The sequence below is a fragment of the Anomaloglossus baeobatrachus genome, chromosome 1 (assembly GCF_048569485.1).
Source record: "Anomaloglossus baeobatrachus isolate aAnoBae1 chromosome 1, aAnoBae1.hap1, whole genome shotgun sequence".
In the NCBI taxonomy this organism is placed as follows: Eukaryota; Metazoa; Chordata; class Amphibia; order Anura; family Aromobatidae; genus Anomaloglossus; species Anomaloglossus baeobatrachus.
In genome coordinates this window covers 315,808,610-315,831,026 of record NC_134353.1, presented here as the reverse complement: position 1 = coordinate 315,831,026, position 22,417 = coordinate 315,808,610, and the positions used below count along the sequence as shown (strand labels likewise).

The window sequence follows — 22,417 nt, the reverse complement described above, 5'->3', positions numbered from 1 at the left end:
TACATTGAACAAACCGGACTTTACATACCCCTAGGGAGGCACGGAAAGTTGCATGTTGGCAGAAGTGATGAGGTCGTATTGCATGGCCTCTACATATTAGAGACGACCGGGTGGGGAAGTGAGGTGCGGTTTCTTCACAGATTGTCAGGTTCATGACCGAGCGGAGGGAAGTCTGATTGACCCCCCCTTGGCCCAGTTCATGACAGCAGTTTATAAAATCAAAGGTTGGTGAATATGGAACAGAAGACGGACATGTCCTCTGGTAGTCCTGTGGTGCATACCGTTTCAGATTCCGGATGTTAAACATGTTATACGGGTAGGAAATAGTTCATAGAAAGAAAAAATAAATAATTAAACTCAAAAAAAGATTAATGTTTTCCGTGTTTTATTGGCATTTTGGTTAACTCAAAGGAGGTAATCTGTCATCCTAGGTACAGAGGAGGTATTCTGCAGTCCAGGTGGTGCTTAGAGATAGCTATAAAGAATTCAAGATCTGCATTAGCAATTGGTTGGTTAGTAACATTAGAACAATCTGCTATTTTTTTGCTTTATCGTTGCTAAACAATCATGGTCATGTTCTAACTAGAAAATGACATCTTAACTATCTACTAGCTGACTTTTCCCACCCCCCTTTAGACTTCAGTGGCAACAAAGCTGGATTCAAAACTGTACATCTTATTAGCATCATATATGAGGGTAACAGCAGGCACAGTTTTATTAGCATAAGCTTGATAGTCCTGATGAAGGAGACTGAGCTCTCTGAAACACTTTGACCTGAATAAAAAAAACTTTAAAATAATCAACATATGAACTTTCTGTTGACAGCACGGCATACACCCGGTTTCTCCACTCTAGCACTGAAATCAGTACCGTTTTGCAACAATAAGGTTGTAAAAGTCTTGAGACAGCACACTGGTTTTCCTGATCATGAGTAGTGATGGGCGAATAGTGAAATATTTGGGTTCAAATTATTAGCTTCCAATATTTCGTACTATTTGTGTATTCGTCACAAATAACAAATCTAATGTAAGTCAATGGTAAACTCAAATAATTTTCCGGCGGACTATCCCAGGATGTCTGGGGGGCTGTAAAAATGCTGAAATGGATAGAAAAGTGCTGAAATAGAATAGGAACAGTATGGAGAAGATAGCTGGATGCATCTTTGAAAAACAGGTCACTTCTGGGAACAATGTTGTTAGAGTATTACACCACTTTGACATGTGGCCTATTGCCTATTTGTGATAACTACTGCAGGTAATGTAGACAGGTGGGGGCTGCAGCCTCCAGCTGTGTGCTTTGTCTTTGCTGGTTATCAAAAATAGAAGCTCCCCCAAGACTTTTTTTTAAAAATTAACTAAATAATTTAAAAAAATGACGTAGGTAAAGCAGACGGCTGGAGACTGGTATTCTCAGGCTGGGAAGGTCCATGGTTATCGGGTCATCCCCAGCCTAAAATTAGTAACCCACAGGTGCCTCAAAATTGGTGCATCCATTAGATGCACCAATTATGACACTTTGCCTGGCTCATCCCAATTGCCCTGGTGCGGGGACAACTGGTTTAATATATGAGGTTAATGACAGCTTTGATTTGTCAAAAATCACAGCTGCCATCAAGCCCTGGGTTGGTAATGGAGAGTTGTCTATGAAACCCCCATTACCAATCCTGTAAGTAAAAACAAAAAAATCAAACACACAAAAATCCTTTATTTTAAATAATAATAAAAACACACTCTCTTTCACAGCAGTCTAGCAATCTAGCAGCGGGGTTTAATTTCATTCACTAAGGCGGGCTTTGCACACTACGACATCGCAGGTGCGATATCGGTGGGGTCAAATTGAAAATGACGCACTTCTGGCATCGCATGCGACATCGTAGTGTGTAAAGGCTCGATAATACGATTAACGAGCGCAAAAGCGTCGTAATCGTATCATCGGTGCAGCGTCGGCGTAATCCATAATTACGCTGACGCGACAGTCCGATGTTGTTCCTCGCTCCTGTGGCAGCACACATCGCTGTGTGTGAAGCCGCAGGAGCGAGGAACATCTCCTACCGGCGTCACTGCGGCTTCCGTAGGATATGCGGAAGGAAGGAGGTGGGCGGGATGTTTACATCCTGCTCATCTCCGCCCCTCCGCTCCTAATGGCCGCCTGCCGTGTGACGTTGCAGTGACGCCTCACGACCCGCCCCCTTAACAAGGAGGCGGGTCGCCGGCCAGAGCGAAGGTCGCAGGACAGGTGAGTCCGTGTGAAGCTGCCGTAGTGATAATGTTCGCTACGACAGCTATCACAAGGATATCGCTGCTGCGACGGGGGCGGGGACTATCGCGCTCGGCATCGCAGCATCGGCCTGCGATGTCGCAGCGTGCAAAGTACCCCTAAGAGCAGCTGCAGATCCCCAGGGTGTGATTTCCGGTGACCTGATGTCATGCTAGGTATAGGGAAGTACCCAGCGAATGATGATAGGAAAGGGAGATCCTGTGGCTAGGGAAGGGGAAGATTGTGACCTCTGACCAAGCTTACTTCTGGACCCTTGTTTCCCTTATTGCTCTAAATAGGCTGTGCACCTATGTGCTGAGTAGGATACCTCCCCATAGGCTGACCCAGATCTGGTCCCTAGGTAGGGAAACGGATAGGATGAGGTCTTTGTCAACTCCACTAGGAGCTAAAGGATACATAGTGATAACAAACAAGGGAAAAGAACAAACAACTTATCTCTAATAAGATTCAGGGAGACATATGGCAACATGCAACAAAGTTACTCCAGGTGATTGCAAGGCGACTGCTCAGGATCAATCTGAAGGTAGTTAGAGCTAACACCATCACAGACCAGAAGGGAATGAGGGTATTTAAGGACACAAAGTGCTGATAAAAACAGCTGAAAGGATGAGGGCCTATGCAGGGTCCTAAAAGTAAAGGGATGAACACAAAGCAGAGGAGATACATAAGATACCATATACACGAACCAGGAATAATAGAAGGTCAGGGAGTAGTTTGCGCAAGCAAAAGCTGTGACCTTCTATAGCCAGACACCACAGGACTGTCTGTCACCCGTGACACACCTGTGACATCTGACTGCCGGATTGCTGGACTGCTGTGCTGCCTAGTCCCGCAATCAGGCAGTCCGGCAATCTGGCAGTCCCGTCACTGGAGTTCACATTAGGACCTCCCCCACTGCTCTGAGTGAACTTCGTTGAAATTCCTGCCAGATTGCCGTACTGTCGAATTGCAAGACATGGCCACATAGCAGTTCAGAAATCCAGCAGCAGGTTCAACTGAGTTGACTGTGAACTCCAGTGACCTGACTGATGTCACCACTTCTCCCAGCCAAGTCCCCTGCTGCCCTTAGTTTGTCGCAGGGGCTGCAGTGATCAGTCAAATTTCCCATCACTGAAGCTTCAGGATGTAGCAGAACCGGGGTGTTTTTTTTTGGGGTTAATAAATTGGTGAAAGAAGGTGTGTTTTTTTATTTTTTAAAATAACGGATTTGTGAGTGTGTGTGTTTTTTTAGGTACTTTTTACTTACAGGGTTGGTAATGAGGGGGTCTCATAGAAAACTCTCCATTGACAACCCAAGGCTTGAAGGCAGCTGTGATTTTTGAAAAATCACAGATGACATCAACCCCATATATTACCTCAATCACCACCGCACGAGGGCAATCGGGATGAGCCTGGTAAAGTGCCATAATTGGTGCATCTAATGGATGCGTCAATTATGGGGCGGTTGTGGGCTGCTATTTTTAGTCTGGGGAGGGCTCAATAACCATTAACCTTCCTAGCTTGAGAATATTAGTCCCTAGCTGTCTCCTTTTCCAGCTCTGGTTATCACAAATAGGTGGGGGACCGCACATCATTTTTTTTTCATTGCGCCTGTCAATCACAGTAGTGCCAGGGCAAACATGGCTATGGCATTACTCAGCTAGTAGGCAATCCCCGTATGTTTAGTGGTAAAATATCAGATGCCAAACATGTGATGAGCAGAATCGAAACTCACAAGGTGATGTCACGGGGTGTATGGATGGAACAGGGGCTCCTAGGCTGACCCTAAGACTGGGACCCCTTTGCTGTGCCTTATCACGACGGTAGACTTGATTGTAGTCAGGGTTGAGCCTCCAACGTGACACTGTCTTCTATCCAAGCCCTCACAAATAGTCACAGACAAGGGTAAACAAAAACACGTGCACACTGCACTCAAACACAAAGAAGGGACAATATGTGAACTAGGGAGAAAAGCAAAAGAGGTAGGAAATAACTTCACAACTGGAGGACTCACACACCACGTAGAACTGCAAACTGATGATCACTATGCAACTGGATAGCAACAGGAACAAGGAAGCAAAGCGCTATATCCAGCATAGAGACCCAGTCTACAGAATCTTATAAACGCTGGAGATGGTGATCAGTAACCTGAGCTCCCAGCAGCTGATCTCAGGCCAGCATAAATTAACTCTCGCTGTGCTGGAGAGCAGTGAAGCCAGAACCAGAAAACGCCCATGGCAGGCTGTGCAACTAAATAATCCCAGCCAGCTTGTTGGACTCTGCAGTGTCAACAGAGTCCGATGCCACCATGATATCAAGCGAGTGTAACGCAGAACACCGCAGAACAGGCGAATATCAAAATACTTGACGAGTAACAAATATCCCAAATACCTAAATACTCATGCGAGTAACAAATAGTGCCGAATATATTCACTTATCACTGATCATGAGATAAGTCGTGTGTGGCACAATGGTAATGAGACCCTTTTTATAGGCACTCAGTTGAACAAGCAATATTATTTTTCACTAGGTGGAAGGATTGTTTTCTAATTAGTAAAAGATTTCAGCTATGACTTTGCTCGGCTTTTTGCATCTTTTATTCTTTATGTGTTCAATATTTTTTCCCTGTATCATTTCTCATTAACTTAATTTATGGACATCTATTGCTTGATTTCTTTGCCTGTGTGGACTGTTTTTTACCGACATCTGGAGAGAAATTCATGTCAATAGCACCTTTAGAAATATATTTACTTAGAAAATTGGTGATGGGTTCAATACTTATTTCACTCACTGCATATCATACCTCGAGAACAGAGTGCACATAACACAAAGTCTGGTAGAAAGATGTCTTGGCTTTATTAGACTGAAGCAAGTTTTTATGTAAGTTACAGCATATGGTCTCATTATTTTTTGACCTTCACGACAGCTGAATGTAGAAATCCAGATTGGACAGGATGTATCGGTTCTCATCTCTGAAAGGTAAGAAACATATTCCTCTTTAGTTGTTTTGTTTTAATTTACGGTGCGAATTTGTCCTTGCTTTCAATTAAATACATTAAACATTGACTGTTCCTGCCTGTTTTTCTTAAAAATAATCTTTTTTATGGCCTCTTGCGTCCCTTAGACAGTAAAAGCCACCAGGGATATATCGATCATGCCACAATATCAGGTCAGCAAGGGAGCAGTAACAACACGGTGAAACCTTACATACATCCAGATGTTATTTTATCACTGGTGTTTAGCTATGCAATCCTGTGTTACACGTTGCTTTTTTGCAGCTTAACTTTCTGCAGCAAAGCCTGATATCTTGGCAGTATAAAATATGCAGCCAAAATGCACGTTTTCCTGCCTTTTTTGCTGCTTTTTTCTTGCTGCATTTTAAGGATACAAAAGTTCAACTTTGCTTCGTCCTTGCAAGCAAATTAAATTGTGTTTTTAACACATTGCTAGGGCATTGAGTGCGTAACACATTGGTAGGGCATTGAGTGCGTAACACTTTGGTAGGGCATTGTGTACTTAATACATTGGTAAGGCATTGTGTACTTAATATATTGGTAGGGTATTGTGTACATAACATATTGGTAGGGCATTGTGATCTTAATACATTGGTAGAGCATTGTGTACTTAACACATTAGTAGAGCATTGTGTACTTAACACATTGATAGGGCATTGTATTCTTAACTCATTGGTATGGCATTGTGTACATAACACATTGGTAGGGCATTGTGTTCTTAACACATTGATAGAGAATTGTGTACTTAACCCTGCTGTACTGTTCAGGTCAATATGACCCGAAATGATTTTTGAGACCCTGCAGATTTTTTTTAATGAGGATCTGAAAATAGTGGTTCCTTGACTTCTCCTCATTTGTGGAGCTCTACGTTTTTTTTTGTTTTTTTTTTGTTTACTTTTTGCTACACGCTGATTGTTACACTTGTACTGTTCAGGTCAATATGACCCGATAGCATTTTATACTGTTCTACAGGTCTCTGATTATTTCTAGAGTACTACGGTTTGATTCTAAAACAGATAGAATGGAAAGAAGAGCTAAAGATAAACTAGCCCCTATTAGAAATGTTTGGAATCAATGGGTAGAGATTCTACCAAAATTGTATAACAGTGGTGAAAATGTAACTGTTTATGAGCAACTGGTGGCATTCCGAGGTAGGTGCCCATTCAGACAATATATACCAAGTAAGTCAGCAAAATATGGCATCAAGATCTGGACACTTTGCGACAGCAAAAGTTCATATGCTCTAAATGTTCAAGTGTATACAGGAAAAACCCCTGATGAAAGACCTGAAAAAAATCAGGGTATGCGTGTTGTTCTAGATTTGACTCATGGACTAAAAGGACAAAATGTCACATGTGACAACTTTTTTACATCCTATCAACTAGACCAGATGTTGAAGAAAAAACAACTTACCATGCTGGGTACTATGAGAAAAAACAAACCTGAACTACCGCAAGGTATCTTTATCAAGAGAGAGGTGGACAGTTCTACATTTTATTTTTCTGGAAATACAACTGTTGTTTCTTATGTTCCAAAAAAAACCAAACAGGTAATTCTAATGAGCACAATGCACCATGACAATTCCGTAAGTGATAAAGAAAACAGAAAGCCTGACATTATTTTGGATTATAATGCCACAAAGGGAGCAGTTGATACTTTAAACCAAGCAATATCAACATATACATGCAAACACAAAACTAATCGGTGGCCAATGATTTTATTTTATAACATACTGGACGTTTCTGCATACAATGCATTTGTCTTATGGAGAGAAATCGACCCCGATTGGAACCGGAATAAGCTGCATAAAAAAAGATTATTTCTTGAGAAATTGGGAAAATCCCTGGTGAGGCCATATATTGGGAGCAGAAAAGTGACCACCAGAAGTGATGGAGCAACAGCCATTGTAAAAAGTGTCCAGCATGCTCAAGAAAGAGACTCCACATCCACGGCCTCCACCAGCACACCTACCAGCAAAAAAAGGAAGAGATGTAGCTTCTATCCATCTTCCTGTAACAATAAGACTAATCTGACATGTGCTGGATGTTCAAAATATCTGTGTAAATAAAGGACATGTGTCTTATTGTTGTGTTCAGTGTAACAACGCATGAACATGTTCAGTTTATTCTTTTTTCTTTCTAAAAAGGTTGAAGTTTTTATGATTTTTCATTTGTTGATTTATAAAATTTGTTTTCAAAAAGTTAAATTTCATGTTTTAGTAATAGTAATGTAAAGCTTCTTTATTATTTGTGTGCAGAATGTCAACAATCGAAGATAATTGCAAAAAGCCTGTGTAACCTTTTTTATGAAAAAAAAAATAATTAAGTTGAATTTAAATTTTTCATTTGTTTATGATCAACCATGTTCACATACAGTATTTCAATGAAAAAAGTATTCAAATAAAACAATTAGAGTAGCTAAAAATCAAGACTTAATAGGTCGGGTCATATTGACCCAGGAACAGTACAAGTGTATAGCAAATGCGAACAGAACAGCAGGGTTAACATATTGGTAGGGTATTGAGTATTTAATACATTGGTAGGACATTGTGTACTTAACACTTTGGTAGGGCATTGTGTACTGAACACTTTGGTAAAGCATTAAGCCCCTAACACTTTGGAAGGGCATTGCTTATTGAGTTGGTCTGGACGTGTTTAGTTTAATACATTACTAATTTAATTAAACTGTACTTGAAGTTTGGAGAAGACTTTATAATTACAAAAATGAATGGGTTTCACATCTTCCTGTACCTGTGTTTTTTTTTAGCATTTTTGCACTTACTCATTGTTTTCTATGGGTGAACAAACTCTGCAAAAACGATGAAAGAATTAACATTTCAATTTTCAAAAATACAGTTTTACAATTAAACCAGGAAAAAACTGTGCATGAGATTTCTGAAATCTCATAGCTTTTGCTGATACTGTAAGAAGCAGCTTTTATTTTGCATATAGAAATGCATCAAAAACGCAATGTGTGAACATAGCCTTACACAGTCAAAATGTAGAATTAAGAAGATGTACCGTTCATCTTCCACTCCATACACCTGGTATTGGGTCAGAAATTGTTTTTATCTTTTCTATTTTGTAATAAAAGTTATTTTGCCTGTGCTTCTAGAGGGCAAGATGTCCACTTTGTGCTCATCTGTCTTACATGGATTAACCCCCTTTATGGCATAAGTGATATCGGTCACTGCATCTCTTTAGAAAATTGTAATGATGTTATCTGAAATGCAGGTCAGATCTTAATGGAATGATTACAGCAAGCCGGATTTCTAAGATTTGTTTTCTGCCTCTCTTCTTTTATTAGAGATTTACTTCAGGTAGATGTGCTCACTTATGTTCATGCTCCGTTCCCTGCAGCTTTGTTGAGGCCCATTTGCTTTGAAGACTATAGATGCTTTCTCCCTAATTATAAATCTAAGAGGAGTAAGAACGAGGACTGCTCTTTACTTCTGGTGAAAGTGATAAATAGCAATGTCAGATAATACTATTCCCAGGGCTACCAATGAATGAAAGCTACCAATTACTATTGTAAACTAGAGGGGGTTTCTCTAAAGAAAGCTGTATTTTTCATCCATCCTAACTTTCTTTTGGTCTTCTGGATTGAACTAATGAAGCAAAACGAACACAGAAGAAATTGACATTTTATTTGGTATTAGTTATAGAGGCGGACATAACATTGGTGGAGCCTGTGCAGCCGCACGGGGCCCAAGAGGTTGGGGGTCCCATTTCTACCTCCAAAGCAGGTGGATGAGCTCTTGGGCTTCAAAGGGAAATATATCATTTTTTCACAGGGTCCCACTTTTGTTTGAGACCGCCAGTGATTGGTTATATAAAAAAATGCACAGCAACAACTTTTCTGAAAGGAGCACTGTGGTATTATCCATTATGGTTCCATACCTCCTGCTTCCAAAACTCTTCTGCAAGCCACATTTCTAAAATATAAAAAAAATGAATTGTTAGAATTCACAAATTTATATATTATGGTACTCACTTCTCTGGCTAATGAACTAACAACAGTATACATAATCTGTTAAAAAATACTGCACTTTATTATGACATTGTTTTTTGATCATGTGATGGGGTGTGTGTCCCTTAAAGAAAGTTTTTAAATCAGTGTACTGCTGTGTGATTCTAGGTTGTGACTAAAGCCTGCTTTACACCTTACGATATCACATACGATATCGTATGCGATCGTACCCACCCCCATCGTATGTGCGGCATGTTCAATTTGTTGACCGTGTCGCACAAACGATTATTTCCCGTCACACGTACTTACCCTTCCATACGACCTCGATGTGAGCAGCGAACATCCACGTCCTGGAGTGAGAGGGACGTTCGGCGTCACAGCGACGTCACGCGGCAGCCGGCCAATAGAAACGGAGGGGCGGAGATGAGCGGGACGTAAACATCCCGCCCACTTCCTTCCGCATTGCCGGCGGGAGCCGTGGGACGCAGGTAAGATCTGTTCATCGTTCCCGGGGTGTCACACACTGCGATTTGTGGTACCTCGGGAACATTGAACAACCCGACGTGCAATTTTAAGGAAATGAACGACATGTATGCGATGAACGGTTTTACGTTCAATCGCACGTAGCTGTCACACACTACAACAACACTAACGATGCCGGATGTGCGTTACTTAAGACGTGACCCCGCCGACACATCGTTAGATTTGTTGTAGTGTGGAAAGCCCGCTTAAGAGGCAGCTAGCCTCAAAATGTGTAAATTGCTAAAACCGTTTTGATATGTCCCTTTTGTGACTTTTTAAACTTAGAAACAATAAAAGTTCCATTTTTAGTAGTACTGGATTTTTTTTTATTCCCTTCTTGCCAAGCCAAACCTTATCTGATGAGCAGAGTACTCAATACTTCTTTATTCCAAGACTAAAGTATAATATTTAATTTGTTTCTAAACTTTCTTAATAAACTTAACCTATTTCAAATTCTATCACTACTAACAAAAAAGCTTACTCCTAAATAGAGTTGAGCGCGGTTTGCGGTTCGTGGTTCTCCAGTTCGCGGCTCGAGTGATTTTGGGGGCTGTTCTAGATCGAACTAGAACTCGAGATTTTTGCTAAAGCTCGATAGTTCTAGATACGTTCGAGAACAGTTCTAGCAGCAATAAAACAAGCTAATTACTAGCTGGCTTTCCGCTGTAATAGTGTAAGTCACTCTGTGACTCACACTATTGTGAAATTTCAGCGTATAGTGTACGGGAACAGCGCATTCAGATCACTGCTGTTTGGATAATGGCGATCGCCATTTTTTTTTTTTCCTTGTCTTCCTTCCCTAAGAGCGCGCTTGTAGTGGGGCGGGCCAGTGTGTCAGCCAATCCCAGACACACACACAGCTAAGTGGACTTTTAGCCAGATAAGCAACGGCATGTGTGATAGGATGTCCATGTCACATGTCCCTGCATTATAAAAACGGACATTTTCCTCCAGCATGCCATTATCTGCCTTCTGCGTCTGGGTGTCAGTCACCGCTGGCGTAACGGACTTCCATTAGTGTCCCACTGGTGCAAAGCTATTTGCAGCACCAATGCATTGCACACTCAAACTCATTGTTACTAAACTACTATACTAGCAAACACTCAGTAAACTTAGTGGCATCCTAAAAGTGGCTGTTGGACTTCCATTAGTGTCCCACTGGTGCAAAGCTATTTGCAGCACCACTGCATTGCACACTCAAACTCATTGTTACTAAGCCATTATACTAGCAAACACTGAGTAAACTTAGTGGCATCCTAAAAGTGGCTGTTGGACTTCATTATTGTCACACTAGTGCAAATCTATTTGCAGCACCTCTGCATTGCACACTCAAGCTCATTGTTACAAAGCCATTAAAATACCAAACACTGAGGAAACTTAGTGGCATCCTAAAAGTGGCTGTTGGACTTACATTAGTGTCCTACTAGTGCAAATCTAATTGCAGCACCACTGCATTGCACACTCAAACTCATTGTTACTAAGCCATTATACTAGCAAACACTGAGGAAACTTAATGGCATCCTAAAAGTGTCTGTTGGACTTTCATTAGTGTCCCACTGGTGCAAAGCTATTTGCAGCACCACTGCATTGCACACTCAAACTCATTGTTACTAAGCCATTATACTAGCAAACACTGAGTAAACTTAGTGGCATCCTAAAAGTGGCTGTTGGACTTCCATTAGTGTCCCACTGGTGCAAATCTATGTGCAGCACCTCTGCATTGCACACTCAAACTCATTGTTACTAAGCCATTATACTAGCAAACACTGAGGAAACTTAGTGGCATCCTAAAAGTGGCTGTTGGACTTCATTTTTGTCCCACTGGTGCAAAGATATTTGCGGCACCTCTGCATTGCACACTGAAACTCATTGTTACTAAGCCATTATACTAGCAAACTATGCTGCCAGTTTAAGGGCCGTAGTTGCATTGTCAGGGATAATTATTGTTGTTTATTCTGCTGTTAATAAAGCTAGACCACCGCTGAAATCTACACCACCTCTCAATTTTTACTACCACATTTTAAGTGCACAATCTTGTCGCAATCAAAATGAGTGGCAAAATGACAGATGATGGTGGAAAGGGGAAGAAGCGTGTTGGAAAAGGAAAAAAAGGGTTTGTCCGTGGGGAAGGTGGCAAAGCATCATTAACATCTGCTGAAGATAGACCATCTTCCAGCAAAAGTAAAATGTCTATACTTATCGTGGACAATCCGATGTGCTCCCTTTTTTACGGACACGAACAACTGGAACAAAGGTAGATGATGGCCAAAAAAGGAAAATGCTTGAATGGATCTCAAGTGGTCCAACAAGTGCCCTCTCCGCCACCTCAACTACCGCATCCAAAAAACACCAGTCCTTTGAGTTGTCAGCCCAATCACTCTTGCTTTCTTCCAGCTCTGAAGTCTCCATCCGCCCTGCACAGTATGGTGGAACTGAGATGGCTGAGTCTGCAGAGCTGTTCAGTCACACTATAGCCTGGGAATCAGAAGTCTGCTCCCAAGCTACAGTGAGTACAGACCAGGAAATGGTCTGCAGTGATGCCCAGAACCTTTGTGACTCTGATTCAGGCCGTGAGGACCAAGTTTCTGAGCATAATGTTGACCCTTTTTCACAAACTGTAACACCTGTTGTTATAGACAATGAGGAACATACTGATGATGATGAGACGCAGATACCAGATTGGGATGACAACTTAAATATTCGGTCAGGGCAAGAAGATGCTCGGTCTGAGGGTGAGGGGAGTGCAAACACAACAATTCATGAGGAAGTTCTAGATCCCACCTACTGTCAACCCACAGAAAGGCACTCGAGGAGGTCAACAGAGGCGGTGGAGGAGGATGCAACCGACGACGAAGTTACCTTGCGCCTTCCTGGACAGAGTTGGAGCACTGGTAGCACGTCTACAACTGCATCCTCAGCCACCACTCTGCCTCTGAGCACTAGTCGGGGTGGATCAGCAGGTCGCATGCCCTCTAAGCCTTGCCTAGCCTGGTCCTTTTTTGACATAGCAAAAGATCGCCCAATTATGTGATCTGTAAAATTTGTAGTGATTCTGTTAGTAGAGGGCAAAACCTCAGCAGTTTGACAACTTCTTCCATGAATCGTCACATGAATAAATATCATATGTCCCAGTGGGAAGCTCACCGTGCTGCAATGCGGCCTAGCGGAGCGAACCATCCACTGCCTGCCCCTTCCAGTGCATCCGCGCGCTCTTCATCTTCTAGGACTGTGGGGACAGCTGTCACACCTGGTTTTCCACGCACAACTTCCACCACTGTAACCGCAACAGGCAGTTTGCTTGGTAGGTCGTCAGTTGGTTTGGAAGGGGAAACAAGTGCGTGTGTACAGCTCTCTCAGACATCGATAGCACCAACGTTGGATGAAGGCAACATCATGTCTACGCCTGCACTTTCCTCACAAACCTGCATTTTTCCCTACTCAACACTGTCTACACACAACAGCCAGATCTCTGTCCCTCAGATGTGGACAAATAAAAAACCATTTCCTGCGACCCATGACAAAGGTAAGAGGTTGACTTTATCCCTCTGTAAGCTCTTGGCTACAGAAATGCTGCCTTTCCGCCTGGTGGACACACAGGATTTTAGAGACCTTATGTCTGTCGCTGTGCCCCAGTACCAGATGCCCAGTCGCCACTACTTCTCTAAGAAAGGTGTGCCCGCGCTACACCAGCATGTCGCACACAACATCACCGCTTCCTTGAGAAACTCTGTGTGTGAACGGATGCATTTCACCACCGATACTTGGACCAGTAAGCATGGACAGGGACATTACATGTCGCTGACTGGGCACTGGGTAACTATGGTGATAGATGGTGAAGGGTCTGCTGCACAAGTCTTGCCATCCCCACAACTTGTGTGTCAATCCTCTGTCTGTCCAAGTTCTGCCACTGCTTCTGCCTCCTCCTCATCTGGGTCCTCCACCTCCGCCCCAAGCCTGCCTGGTCAGGCCACCAGCGTTCTCACTGCGCAGAAGGAATCACGCACCCCTCATTACTATGCTGGCAGCAGAGCACAATGGCATCAGGCGGTCTTTAGCTTGAAATGTCTTGGAAATAAGAGTCACACAGCGGCTGAGTTGTGGGCAGCTCTGGAGACTGAGTTTAATAAATGGTTGTCTCCACTCAACCTGCAGCCTGGTAAGGCCGTGTGCAACAATGCTGCAAACCTGGGTGCGGCCCTTCGCCTGGGCAAGGTGACACACGTGCCTTGTATGGCTCACATGTTGTACCTTGTTGTCCAGCAATTTTTAACACACTATCCCGGCCTAGATGGCCTTCTGAACAGGACACAAAAACTGTCGGCTCACTTCCGCCGTTCAACCACTGCTGCTGAGCGACTTGCATCGCTCCAGAAGTCTTTCGGCCTGCCGGTTCATCGCCTGAAATGCGATGTGGCGATACGCTGAAATTCGACTCTCCACATGTTACAGCGACTGTGGCAGCATCGCCGAGCCCTGGTGCAATACGTCATGACGTATAGCCTGGACCAACGAGATGCAGAGGTGGGGCAGATCACCCTGATGGAGTGGTCTCAGATCAAGGACCTATGCACCTTTCTGCCCAGTTTCGACATGGCGAAGAATATGTTTAGCGCTGACAATGCCATTATCAGCATGACAATTCCAGTCATTTACATGCTGGAGCACACGCTAAACACTATTCGGAGTCAGGGGGTGGGACAACAGGAGGGGGAGGAACTACAGGAGGATTCATATGCACAAGACACAACAACATCACCAAGGTCCAGACGTTCATCATCACCAACGCGGCAGGCATGGGACCATGGGGGACAGGGATCAACAAGGGCGCATGGTAGCAGGCGAAATGTTGAGGAAGGTGCAGGAGAACATGAAGAAATGGAGGACGAACTGTCCATGGACATGGAAGACTCAGCGGATGAGGGAGACCTTGGTCAAATTTCAGTTGAAAGAGGTTGGGGGGAGATGTCAGAGGAAGAAAGAACGGTTAGCACCTCTATGCCACAAACACAGCGTGGACTTGGTCCACATGGCTGTGCAAGTCACATGAGTGCCTTCTTGCTGCACTACCTCCAACATGACCCTCGTATTGTCAAAATTAGAAGTGATGATGACTACTGGCTTGCCACACTATTAGATCCCCGGTACAAGTCCAAATTTTGTGACATAATTCCTTCCATAGAAAGGGACGCACGTATGCAGGAGTATCAGCAGAAGCTGTTACTCGATCTTTGCTCGGCTTTTCCACCAAACAACCGTGCAGGTGCAGGAAGTGAATCTCCCAGTTGTAACTTGACAAACTTGGGATGGTCTCATCATCTTCAACAGTCTACCCATACCAGTAGCACCGTAACTGGTGCTGGTAACAGCAATTTTATTGAATCTTTTCATAATTTTTTTAGACCCTCCTTTGCAAGGCCACCAGAGACAACAAGTCTGACACATAGTCAACGGGTGGAGAGGATGATACAGGAGTATCTCCAAATGAACATCGATGCCATGACTTTGCAAATGGAGCCTTGCTCATTTTGGGCTTCAAATCTTGAAAAATGGCCAGAGCTCTCCACTTACGCCTTGGAGATTTTGTCGTGCCCAGCTGCCAGTGTTGTCTCTGAACGTGTCTTCAGTGCTGCTGGGTGTGTGCTGACAGATAAGCGCACGTGTCTGTCCAGTGACAATGTGGACAGACTAACGTTCATCAAAATGAACAAGTCATGGATCCACAAGGAATTTACTACCCCTGTGTCATCCTGGGGAGAGTAAATGCTTGTAGATTTGGAATGTGCTTGATGCAAATCAAAACATCCTGTTTGCAACTAGGGCACAAGTGCTGCCACTGAAGGGGTGAGTGTCTGTGTGGCCCAATTTTTTTAAAAAAAGGGAGACTCCGCTTGGAGTAACCCTTGCTTGCTGTGTTTTTTAAAAGGAGCCAAGATGAACAAGTCATGGTTCAGCAAAGACTTTGCTACCTACCCCGGGGTCATCCTGGGAACGGTTAAGTATGGCAAATTTTTGATTGTGCTTGATGCAAATCTACCTGTGAAGTGTACAACTAGGGCACAAGTGCTGCCACTGAAGGGGTGGGTGTGTGTGTGGCCCAATTTTTGGAAAAAAGGGAGAACTCCGCTTGGAGTCACCTTGCGGTGTTTTACATGATTTTAGAAGGGCGTGCCATGCCTATATCTGTTTCTCCTCCTCTTTTTCCTTGACCAGCTGTTTTGTTTTCGCATGAGTATATGTCATGTCCCTTTCCCATGTGTTTGTGTTGTGTTGTGAGTTGTTTGTCACCTTTTGGACACCTTTGAGGGTGTTTTCTAGGTGCTTTTATGTGTTTGTGATTGCCTGCCATTGTTTCCTATGCGGTTCGAGTGGTTCTTCGAACGTTCGCCGAACTGAACTCGAACGAGACCTCCGTTCGACGAACCGAACTCGAGCCGAACCACGGCCGGTTCGCTCATCTCTACTCCTAAATAAAGAGGTCAGTACCTAAGTTTAAGTAGGAAAACAACAGATTGTAAGCGCAACAGAGAGCAGTATTGCTGTGGTGCTTACAATTGTTAAATGAGACTGGTCAAACACTTGCAAACCCGTAACGTCCTTTTGTTGTTATATTTTATTTTTCTTTAAAACAAGGGTCGGACTGGGGTATCTGGGGCCCACAGGAGGAGTTGACTCTATGGCTGGGGTAGGGAACCTTTTCTGCTGCTTCTAGACACGAACTGGGGACTGCAGTGCACGGGCAGACAGCTGCGTCTGCCAACCTTTTAAATCCCTATGTACGCTACAAGGCTGCGCACGTAGCATTGACTACTGAATGTGCACATGCATAACATTAAGTCCTCGCGCTGGCCAGTACCAGTGTGCTGAAGACTTACTTTGTGGGCAGGGTTCTTTTCATCCCACAGAGGAGGGGTTACAGATGCTACTCTCGATACACAGAGCAGTGACTGAACTAATGCCACTTACGTGACTGAAACCCCGCATACTGCCAGGAAAGATAAACTTAAATTCCTCCCAGCAGCGGAAATTGATGTACATGCGCCATTCAGGTTCCAAATGCTTTTTTCCTGCAGATTAACCCCATATTTGCAGGTTAATAGTGTTTTTTCCCGGAAAAGGTTCCCTTTAAGACAAAACCGAAGGCAGAAAGACCCACAAACAAGCAACAACTGAAGTCAGCTGCAAAGCATCACAAAGGAGGAAACCCAGCGTTAGGTGCTGCCAAAGGCTTCCAGGCTTCAGGTAGTCATTGCCTGCAAAGTATTCTCTACAAGGTATTAAAATTGAACATTTATTTGGTAAAGTTAATTTGGCTGATTACTTTTGAGTGTCTGAAACGAGGACGTTTCGTAGAATAATGGTTGCAATTCCTTAACGGTTCACATGATATTTTTGATCAACCCCTTTAATTAAATCTGAAAGTTTACTCTTAAATTGCATCTGTTAATTAATTTTAATAAAAAATACTGGCATATAGAGGCCAAATCACAAAGATTCGGTCAGCAACCAAATATTTATGGACCTTAAGGGGGCTTTACACGGTAGCGATATCGCTAGCAATTTCTAGCGATAGCGACCATGTAAGTACCCGCCCCCGTCACGCATGTGATTGTTTGTGATCGCTGCCGTAGCGAACATTATCGCTACGCAGCGTCACACATACTTACCTGGTTGGCGGCATCGCTGTGACTGCCGAACAATCCCTCCTTCAAGGGGGAGGGACGTTCGGCATCACAGCGACGTCACCGCAACGTCACTAAGCGGCCGGCCAATCAAAGCAGAGGAGCGGAGATGAGCAGGACGTAACATCCCGCCCACCTCCTTCCTTCCGCATTGTGGCCGGCGGCAGGTAAGGGGACGTTACTCGCTCCTGCGGTGTCACACATAGCGATGTGTGCTGCCGCATGAGCGATGAACCACAACGCTAAACAACCCTTACCGATTTTTGACTTTGGGACGACCTCTCCATGGTGAACGATTTTCACCATTTTTGAGGTCGCCTAAGGTCGCTGGTAAGTATTACGCGCTGCGATATCGTTAATGACGCCGGATGTGCGTCACTAACAACTTGACCCCGGCGACCAAACATTAACGATATCGTAGCGTGTAAAGTCTCCTTAACTGTATGAATGGCAGCATAATATTTTTTCTTATTTTGGGTCAGTCTCCAAATGAATAGATCTGTGATGCCTGGACCAAAGCTACTATTTTTAAGAATGACTAATGAAACACTAGTCTTACTAAATGTAACCCTGTATCAAAATCTGAATGTCACCACAGATTGTGCATATTAATACACTTATGTAAAATAGTATGCAGCTCATACATTTCCTAACATGTTAACAGAATGTAAAACTATGGTAATATTATCATTAATGAATTCAATATTTTTTAAGTTACTATAGACACCCTGATTTGTGCAGAACATTAGGTTACAAAGTGTCCATGCTTAAATTTATTAATGATGGCGTTATGAAGAGTAAAAGTCACTGTGCCGTGATCTGAAATTATAAGTGTTCTCCTTAGAAGACGGCAATGTAGTAGAAACTATGGGTTAAGTATAACTCACTAAAGTGACATTCAGCTTTAAAAGTGGAAAAGTACCTAGAGATTGTAGTTAAAATACTGCAGTTTCTCATTTGCATTTTATGTAAAGGTGATTTTGTACATATTGGCTTTCTATCTTATTCTCTTTCTTCGTTCTTCTTTCTGGACCTATCAATCATTATATTTTATCCTCATTTGACTTCCACAACTTTCTTTCGTTTTATTCCCAGCCTCTCTTGCACTAATATAATATATACAGTAGACAATGTTGTATTTGGGCATATTTTTAATCCTATACTCAATACTTTTTCTGTTATTCCTCTGAATAAATTTGACAATGCAATGAAAATTTTTAAATTGATAAAAGTAAGAACGATTTTATATAAGTAAATCAAAAGTTTAAGTTATAGTCAACATCACGTAATTACCTTTTCCTGACTGTTATTTTAGTATTTCTTTGTTTTTGCGGCAGTCATTTTTCCAAAAATGACAACCAACTGAAACAGCAGTAATGTTGTCTGTCACTCGAGTTATTCTTAGAAATTGACCAAAGTACAGTGAAAAGTAAAGAAAATGTACTGATCAAAGTTTCACTCTTGGTCAAGGTTTTGAGCTACTAATATATGGATATTATTTTTTTTACATTTACATGGACATCCTCTTTGAAGGATTTTGATTGAATGGTTAGTTAGCCTATTGACAAGTGTGGTGTTATTTTTGTCAAAAAATAAACCCTTTTCCCCCCAGTTTCGTTCATCTATTTTAACAACCAGTACTTGGTTATATCCAGCAGTCCCATAGACAATAGAGCAGAGGTCAAGCCGTGTCTCCAGAGCTCTCTTCAGACCCCAAATGATGAGAAAGTTAATCCTTATACAAAATATAGGAATTTGTGAGGAAGGAGGATAACCCTTTAAGGCTCATTTGAGTCTTCAAAACAGGATCAAAGTATCAATTATTCCAGGTGCACTGGATGGTATTGCATTTGGATAAGTATCTGTCTGTATCGCCGCATTGAGGACACCATTACTCTTGACTAAATTCCCAACTACATTTACTGAAATGCAGCCCCAAACTTGTATGCTTCACTGTTGCCCGTAGACACTCATTATTTTATTAATTTCTCTTGGCCATGTCTTGGCCATAGCCATCTCTTCGATGTTGAAGATATGACTTGTTAGCTACAATTCTTGTTAGCTGGGTCCAATGTGTTGCTACCAGTTCTAAGCTGATGGCACTGCTGGACATCTCATTTCAAAGAAAAAATAAGCAATAAGCATGAAGTGTTTTAATATTTTCTAATGGTCATATTTCCATATTTAAGATATGGTTTGTTAGCTGCAATTCTTCCACGAAGACTTCTGGCCAGACTTCTCCCAACAATAGAAGGGTGTAACTGGGTCCAACTTGTTGCTGAAAGTTCTAAGCTGATGGCACTGCTGGACATCTTCTCATTTCAAAGAAAAATAAGCAATAAGGATGATGTGTCTTTCATCTGCTGCACTACTAAGATTATCATTGCGTACACAGACCTCAATGTTAAGATTTCTTGGTGTCCTCAATGTTGAGTAATACAAGCAGATACTTATTCATCATGTAATAACAGCAAGGAGGCATCTGATTGACTCCAAATTTATTATAGCAAGAAAACGTCTCTAAACATGCAGCTGATGTCATTAAGAACTATCCTCAGTGTAAGGAAGAATGAGGAGTTTTGGAAATGATGATATGGCCCCCTGATCTCAACATCATTGAGTCTGTCTTGGATTACATGGAAAAACATAAACATTCACGTGAGCCTATATCAACAGAAGATCTGGGTTCGATCTCCAAAGTGTTTACAATAATCTCCTTATTGAGTTCCTTCAAAAACTGTGTTCAAGTGTACCTAGAAGAATTGGTACTTTGATTGTGCCTTGAAGGCAAAAAAGTGTATTTATTTTATTTAAATTTCTCTTTTGTTTAATCTCTTTCCATCTTATAAAACTAAACTTTTATCACTTCTATATTTGAATGTATTCTTACTTTGTATCATTTTCCCTCACCTACATTAAACTTTTGCACAATACTATATATAGCACATTTCTTTCTTTCTTTCTTTCTTTCTTTCTTTCTTTCTTTCTTTCTTTCTTTCTCTCTCTCTTTCTCTCTCTCTCTATATATATTTATATATAATATATTTATAGACAGTATTGTGCAGTCATTCCAATTATCTCACCAGATTTCCCAGTAGTCCTAATAATAATCTAACATGCACATAAATATTTAAAATTTGCGGATTTTGAGCCAATTGTAGGATGATATTAAATTATCATAAAATGCCAAATCCAATGATTCACCATTTCTACTTTTTTAATGTCAGCAAAACTGTAGTTAGCTTTCTGCTTCTCAGGTGAATTCTGAAAGTAGTAGAATATTACTGTCTGTATAATAAATAATCAAAATGAGGTCAACAGTAATAGCGAGATACTTGGCTTCGGTAATTAATGATGTAGTACGCACCCTTAGAGAATACTAGAGGCTGAACATGTAATTGTGGTATTAACAACCATTATCAAAATTGATATTCAGCTCAGTTTTTTCTCCATAAATTATATTGTGTAATTTAATAGAACAGTATTGCATATACACAGTGACATGGACACACAAAGAGGTTGATTAACTGAAAGTTGCTTAAATAGAAATGTCACAGTATACATGACTGTATGCAGTATGCAAGAAGTGGAGCAGGCTGCTAAAAAATTCTATGGAAAAAAAATCAGAAAAACTTGCCTGTCAATGGGTTTGACCCAACCTACTGGACTCCTATGTATAGAATGGGCTGATTGCAATCTATATTGATTTTTTTTTGCCCAATACGTAGATATACTGTGATCAGCTCCTCCTACCTGTAGACTGGACTACATTTTCAGGGTGAGAGGTTCCCTTTAATTATGATGTAGTAGACAACTTAACTAAAAACACATTGTAATGGACAAATGTAGGCGCATACCTATTGTAGAATGCATGGTTCCCGTCTACACAAATTTCCAATAACCTTTTGTATCTGAAAAGGAAGGTAAATAGCTTAAAGACTAGAATATAGACAAATAATACACATATTGTAATTTAAGTAATACACAAAATGAAGAGGTAAACTTAATTGCAGAACTACTTAGAATGATGCAAGGTACCTCTTAAAAGGGATTCTCTTAGAAATGTAGTAAAATAAAGAAAACACTATTAAATATTAAACATTTTTTCTAAATATCTTTATTTAGCTAAAACAAATGCTTTATGTTGTGCACTCTGATGGTAGTTGCCATCTTTATATTCCTGACAATGTGCAGCCATCATAGGATGGGGTAAATGAAGCTCTGATGGTAGTTGCCATCTTTAAAATCCTGACAGTGTGCAGCCGTCATAGGATGGGGTACATGAAGAGCGAGATGATTGATTGCTCTCAGTGAGAGAAGCAAAATTAAAATTTTGTAGTTGTGATACCTTTTAATGGCTAACTAAAATAAAATATGATGTTATAAAGTATCACAACTACAACATTTTAATTTTGTTTCTCTTACTGAGAGCAATCAATCATTTTTCAACTGGCTAACATGGTACCAAAACCTTTTTCTTTTAACTGAAGAGCGAGAGAGACGTATTTCCTGCACTGCACTAAGATTCTTAAGCGTAATTCTCAGCCAGCTAAAGAAAGGGGTTTATTCTCTCCTCTAGTCCACTCCGCTCAGTGTCTGCCTGACAGGACACTGCTTTGACCTGATGTCTCAAGCAGAGGACATTTAATTATATCGTGTTTGCATAGATATGATATTTTGATTGCCTGTTCCTGCATTTTAATGCAATGTCGCGGCAACTAAAAAAAAAAATTTGGGCATTTGGAATTTTTTTCTCGCTACTGTAATGACCAGAGGTCCTATTAAGATCCAGTGAGTCACAGACCGAGACTGAGGCAGAAATGAACAACAGTATTTTACTGAAATGGAGATCAAATTATGGTGAAATGAAGAATATAATAAGCTCAAAATCCCCTTAAAAACATTACCATTAATAATTTCACACACTAAGCGCTAGCCGAAAATCAATGCACCGATCTCAGAGATCCCAGTATATGT

General features: G+C 41.7%; 1 protein-coding gene across 1 annotated transcript in view; it reads right to left on the bottom strand.

Moving 5' to 3' along the window:
• Nucleotides 1-5,112: 5,112 nt before the first annotated feature.
• The window catches only part of GC (GC vitamin D binding protein), a 383,851-nt gene continuing 366,546 nt past the window's right edge, over nt 5,113-22,417 (bottom strand). The window contains exons 12-14 of the mRNA XM_075337198.1: nt 21,298-21,351; nt 9,170-9,204; nt 5,113-5,228 (exon numbers count right to left, since the gene is read on the bottom strand). Of these exons, the coding sequence (XP_075193313.1) occupies nt 21,298-21,351 (54 nt within the window). The 3' untranslated portion in view covers nt 5,113-5,228; nt 9,170-9,204. The remainder of the gene's footprint in view (nt 5,229-9,169; nt 9,205-21,297; nt 21,352-22,417) is intronic.